A 6,382-nucleotide genomic window follows, 5' to 3' on the forward strand; every position below is an offset into this window, starting at 1 on the left:
CACTCTGTTGCCCAGGCTGGAGCGCAATAGTGTGATCTTGGCTCACTGCAACCTCTGCCTCCCGGGTTCAAATGATTCTCCTGCCTCAGCCTCCCGAGTAGCTGGGACCACAGGCATGCACCACCACATCCACTCATTTTTGTATTTTTAGTAGAGACAGGGTTTCGCCATGTTGGTCAGGATGATCTCAATCTCTTGACCTCATGATCTGCCTGCCTTGGCCTCCCAAAACGTTGGGATTACAAGCATGAGCCACCATGCTGGCCTAATTTTTGTATTTTTAGTAAAGACGGGGTTTCACCATGTAGGCCAGTCTGGTCTTGAACTCCTAACCTCAGATGATCTGCCTGCCTCTGCCTCCCAAAGTGCTGGGATTACAGGTGTGAGCCACCAAGCCTGGCACAAGCAAGTTATTTCTGAGATGAGGCAAGGGAGGCCAGGAGCGGAGAAGCCACTTGCCACATGTCTCAGAGACTCAGTGGTAAAGTTGGGGCATGACTCAGGGCTCCTGACCACCAGCCCAGCGCACTGGCCCTGTGCCAAGCTCCCCCATGGTCCTGGAAGGCACATGTACAGGACGGGCTGTGGGGGCCCAGGGCCTCGGGTACACTGGACACCCTTTCCCTAGATCCACAAGACAGCCAGCAACCTGTCCTATGACATCCACTACTGGATTGGCCAGAACTCCTCCCAGGATGAGCAGGGGGCAGCTGCCATCTACACCACACAGATGGACGACTTCCTGAAGGGCCGGGCCGTGCAGCACCGCGAGGTCCAGGGCAACGAGAGCGAGGCCTTCCGAGGCTACTTCAAGCAAGGCATTGTGTAGGGAAGCGCGCTGCAGGCGGGGGAATGAGGATGAGGGGTAGGGACGGAGAGGTTGGGGCTGAACTGAAGAGGCAGGGACACCCAGGCCTGCTCTGGGCTGGGAAGAACACTCGGAGCCGGCAGAGGTGACCTGGGGCGGGGAAGGGATCCTGAAACTGTGGGGAGAGGCACGAGGGGGACCCTCAGGAGTTTTTGGTGATTTTCCTTCACCTTTCCACTCCCCAACTCTTATTTCTGCCACTGCCTTGCCCTTGGTCTGGAGGTGTTCTGAAATTCTGTAACCCTCGTGAGTCTCTGGAAATCAGCCCCTACTTGAATGTCCTGGAGAGCGCAGTGCTAATCAAGGCCCCAACTCTGGCCGACAGGGAAATGGCTGCACCCCCATCTATCTCTAATGCAGGCCTACCACACTAAAACCAAGACTGCCAGCTTTTCTTTTTTTTCTTTTTCTTTTTCTCTTTCTTTTTTTTTTTTAGATGGAGTCTTGCTCTGTTGCCCAGGCTAGAGTACAGTAGTGTGATCTCAGCTCACTGCAACCTCCACCTCCTGGGCTCAAGCGATTCTCATGCCTCAGCCTCCCCAGTAGCTGGGATTATAGGCGCCCACCACCATGCCTGGCTAATGTTTGTATTTTTAGTAGAGATGGTGTTTCACCATGGGCAGGCTAATCTCGAACTCCTGACCTCAGGTGATCACCTGCCTCAGCCTCCCAGAGTGCTGGGACCACAGGTGTGAGCCACTGCACCTGGCCCCACCTCAGCCTCTTGAGTAGCTGGGACCACAGGCCTGAGCCACCATGCCAGATTTTTTTTTTCTTTTTGAGACAGAGTCTTGCTCTGTCATTCAGGCTGGAGTGCAGCAGCACGATCTCAGTTCACTGCAACCTCTGCCTCCTGGGTTGAAGGGATTCTCCTGCCTCCACCTCCCGAGTAGCTGAGATTACAGGCACCCACCACCACACCCAACTAATTTTTGTATTTTTAGTAGAAACAGTTTCACTGTGTTGGCCAGGCTGGTCTCAAACTCCTGACCTCATGATCCACCCACCTTGGCCTCCCAAGGTGCTGCAATTACAAGTGTGAGCCAGTGCACCCAGCCTCAGCTAATTTTTTAATATATATATAGATTGTAGAGACAAGAGTCTTCCTCTGTTGCCCAGGCTGGTCTCAGACTCCTGGGCTTAAGTGAATTCTCCTACCTCAGCCTCCTAAAGTCTCCTGGGATTACAGGTATGAGCCATCACCCCCAGCCCAGACTGCTGGCTTTTCTGTATGAGTTGAAGTTTTGGCCTAGCTTTCCCCAGGGAAACACACACTCTAGATCTGAGTTGTTACTGACTTGTAGGACAGGACAGGGGCTCTCTAATTAGCCACAATCCCCACCACCACCACCCCTACACTTTTTTTTTGAGACAGCATCTTGGCTTTGTCACCAGGCCGGAGTGCAGTGGTGCGATCTCGGCTCACTGTAACCTCCGCCTCCCAGGTTCAAGTGATTGTCCTGCCTCAGCCTCCTGAGTAGCTGGGACCACAGGTGTGTGCCGCCATGCCCAGCCAATTTTTGTATTTTTAGTAGAGATGGGGTTTCACCATGTTGGCCACGATGGTCTCAATCTCTTGACCTCGTGATCTGCCCACCTCGGCCTCCCAAAGTGCTGGCGTTACAGGCCTGAGCCACCGCGCCTGGCCCTACCCGTCTTTTTGGTCTTGCTCCTCTCTTCCCACGCTACAGCAGTCATCCATTCCCATGGGCACTGGGGTGGCACTTCTTTCTTCTTTTCTTCTACTCTGATCCCCTGTCCTCAGGATTCTGTCCTTATTTATTAACATATTTCTTTTTTTTTTTTGAGATGGAGTCTCACTTTCTCGCCCAGGCTGGCATGCAGTGGTGTGATCTCAGCTCACTGCAAACCTCCGCCTGCCAGGTTCAAGCGATTCTCCTGCCTCAGCCTCCCAAGTAGCTGGGACTACAGGCGTGCACCGCCATGCCTAGCTAACTTTTATATTTTTAGTAGAGATGGGGTTTACCATGTTGGTCAGGCTGGTCTGAAACTCCCGAACTCAAATGATCCATCCACTTTGGCCTGCCAAAGTGCTGGGATTACAGGGGTAAGCTACCTTACCTGGCCTATTAAGACATTTCCCACTATTCATATATCATGGCCCTATTTTTGCATGCATCTCCATAGGGCAGGGACTCGGGTGAGGTGAGTGAGGATCTAGGTTGCAGTTTTGTTTTGAGATGGAGTTTCGCTCTTGTTACCCAGGCTGGGGTGCAGTGCTGCGATCTTGGCTCACTACAACTTCCACCACCTGGGTTCAAGTGATTCTCCTGCCTCAGCCTCCCAAGTAGATGATACTACAGGCACCCACCACCACACCCAGCTAATTTTTATATTTTTGGTAGAGATAGGGTTTTACCACGTTGGCCAGGCTGGTCTCAAACTCCTGACCTGAGGTAATCTGCCTGCCTCGGCCTCCGAAAGTGCTGGGATTACAGGCGTGAGCCACCACGCCCAGCTTAGGGTGCAGTTTTTTGTTTCTTTTTTAATAGCGGTTTTATTCTGCCCAGTTCCTATCAGAGGGTACATAACAGAGGAGGGGATTTCCCAGTACACCAAATTGTTGGTAGGCCTAAATACAGGAACTTTTAAATTATCTTGGTTATACCTAAACATTGCTACTCCCCTACCCTAGCCCTGAAAAAGTGAGAGAGCTTGTCAAGGCAAAGTTTTTTTTTTTTGAGATGGAGTTTCGCTCTTGTTACCCAGGCTGGAGTGCAATGGCACGATCTCAGCTCACCGAAACCTCCACCTCCTGGGTTCAGGCAATTCTCCTGCCTCAGCCTCCTGAGTAGCTGGGATTACAGGCACGCACCACCATGCCCAGCTAATTTTTTGTATTTTTAGTAGAGACGGGGTTTCACCATGTTGACCAGGATAGTCTTGATCTCTTGACCTCGTGATCCACCCGCCTCAGCCCCACAAAGTGCTGGGATTACAGGCTTGAGCCACCGCGCCTGGCTTTTTTTTTTTAATTGCATTTTAGATTTGGGGGTACATGTGAAGAACATGCAAGATTGTTGCATAGGTACACACACGGCAGTGTGATTTGCTGCCTTCCTCCCCATCACCTATATCTGGCATTTCTCCCCATGCTGTCTCTCCCCAACTCCCCACCCCCCACTGTCCCTCCCCTATTTCCCCCCCACAGGCCCCAGTGTGTGATGCTCCCCTCCCTGTGTCCATGTGTTCTCATTGTTCAATACCCGCCTATGAGTGAGAACATGTGGTGTTGGATTTTCTGCTCTTGTGTCAGTTTGCTGAGAATGATGGTTTCCAAGTTCATCCATGTCCCTGCAAAGAACACGAACTCATTGCTTTTCATGACTGCATAGTATTCCATGGTGTATATATGCCACATTTTCCCTGTCCAGTCTATCATCGATGGGCTTTGGGTTGGTTCCAGGTCTTTGCTATTGTGAACAGTGCTGCAATGAACATTCATGTGCATGTGTCCTTATAGTAGAACGATTTATAATCCTTTGGATATATACCCAGTAATGGGATTGCTGGGTCAAATGGAATTTCTATTTCTAGGTCCTTGAGGAATCGCCACAGTATTCCACAATGGTTGAACTAATTTATACTCCCACCAACAGTGTAAAAGTGTTCCTATTTCTCCACATCCTCTCCAGCATCTGTTGTCTCCAGATTTTTTAATGATTGCCATTCTAACTGGCATGAGATGGTATCTCAATGTAGTTTTGATTTGCATTTCTCTAATGACCAGTGATGATGAGCATTTTTTCATATGTTTGTTGGCCTCATGTATGTCTTCTTTTGTAAAGTGTCTGTTCATATTCTTTGCCCACTTTTGAATGGGCTTGTTTGTTTTTTTTTGTAAATCTGTTTTAGTTCTTTGTAGATTCTGGCTAACAGCCCTTTGTCAGATGGGTAGATTGCAAAAATTTTTTCCCATTCTGTTGGTTGCTGATTCACTCTAATGACTGTTTCTTTTGCTGTGCAGAAGCTGTGGAGTTTGATTAGGTCCCATTTGCCTTTTTTGGCTTTTGTTGCCAATGCTTTTGGTGTTTTGGTCATGAAGTCCTTGCCTATGCCTATGTCCTGAATGGTTTTGTCTAAATTTTCTTCTAGGGTTTTTATGGTGTTAGGCCTTATGTTTAAGTCTTTAATCCATCTGGAGTTAATTTTAGTGTAAGGTGTCAGGAAGGGGTCCAGTTTCTGCTTTCCGCACATGGCTGGACATTTTTCCCAACACCATTTATCAAACAAGAAATCCTTTCCCCATCCATTGCTTGTTTTTGTTAGGGTGCAGTTTTTAAGGTCTCTGTAACTGTCAGGGTGTGCAAGGGCACGCCACAGGCCGACCTGACAGTGCAGGACACCCTAAAGTTTGCACCCTCAGCACGTCATTCACCTCACCTAGTCCCAGCCTGGCCCTCACATGGCTCCAGCTCGGCAGCCAGGACCTGGGAGAACAGGGACCAGGCACACCTCCCAGCCCACTCCGTCGGATCAGCTCACCTCTCTTCTCAGGATCCAGAAAGGTGGCGTGGCTTCCGGCATGAAGCACGTGGAGACCAACTCCTTTGACATCCAGAGGCTGCTGCATGTCAAGGGCAAGAGGAACGTGGTAGCTGGAGAGGTAGGCAGGCCCTGCTGGAGCATCGGCCAGGGTGGAGGGCAGGAGCTGAGGAGGGGTGAGAGGCAGGGAGCGATGGCCAAGATGGTGGATGGTAGGTGAGCTCTGAGTGGGGTCTGTACCTCCCCCGTGGCTCCCTAGGTAGAGATGTCCTGGAAGAGTTTCAACCGAGGGGATGTTTTCCTCCTGGACCTCGGGAAGCTAATCATCCAGTGGAACGGACCTGAAAGCAACCGCATGGAGAGACTCAGGGTAACCTGCCCATGCACCACACCTCCATCTCGAATCCTAGCCTGCCCCCGCCTGCTCCTGCAGACCCAGCACCTACCCCCTTCGGCTCCCTTTCCCCAGGCCTCTCCCTGCTGACTTCTGGGGACGGTGGTTGAAGGTGAATCTGTCTCCGTGTGTTTGGGGCAGGTGTGCGTGTTGGAGTTTGCATGTGTGTGCTTGCGTCCAGTCCACTCAGATAGAATGAGTGTCTACAGTGTGGCAGAGCCTGTGCCCAGCCTTGTTGATCCAGCGGTGAATGAAACGGGCATGGGCATGCGTGTGTTTCTACTCACAGCACATTGACACTGTGCGTGCACTGTGAGGCTGCAAGCATGTTTTGGGGCAAAGAGATTGAGTACTGTGATCCTTGGGGCTTGGCTCTCGTCCTGAACTGTGAGGCCTAAGCACATGTTTCCCACGCTGTCAGAACAGAAGACCCAGGAAGCCTGCTCTCCCAGCTATCTTTCCCCTGGTTTCCTTACATGGCTTAAAAGTGTGGCCCTTGCCGGGCGCGGTGGCTCAAGCCTGTAATCCCAGCACTTTGGGAGGCCGAGGCGGGTGGATCACGAGGTCAAGAGATCGAGACCATCCTGGTCAACATGGTGAAACCCCGTCTCTAC

At 51.1% G+C, this 6,382-nt stretch overlaps 1 protein-coding gene across 1 annotated transcript in view; it reads left to right on the forward strand.

The window, feature by feature from the left end:
- Positions 1-6,382, forward strand: part of LOC108309004 (villin-1) — a 34,098-nt gene that overhangs the window by 6,521 nt on the left and 21,195 nt on the right. Inside the window, exons 4-6 of the mRNA XM_037740895.1 lie at positions 629-825; positions 5,387-5,495; positions 5,634-5,853. Of these exons, the coding sequence (XP_037596823.1) occupies positions 629-825; positions 5,387-5,495; positions 5,634-5,853 (526 nt within the window). The remainder of the gene's footprint in view (positions 1-628; positions 826-5,386; positions 5,496-5,633; positions 5,854-6,382) is intronic.

Source organism: Cebus imitator, unplaced genomic scaffold (genome assembly GCF_001604975.1).
Source record: "Cebus imitator isolate Cc_AM_T3 unplaced genomic scaffold, Cebus_imitator-1.0 Scaffold91, whole genome shotgun sequence".
Lineage (NCBI taxonomy): Eukaryota > Metazoa > Chordata > Mammalia > Primates > Cebidae > Cebus > Cebus imitator.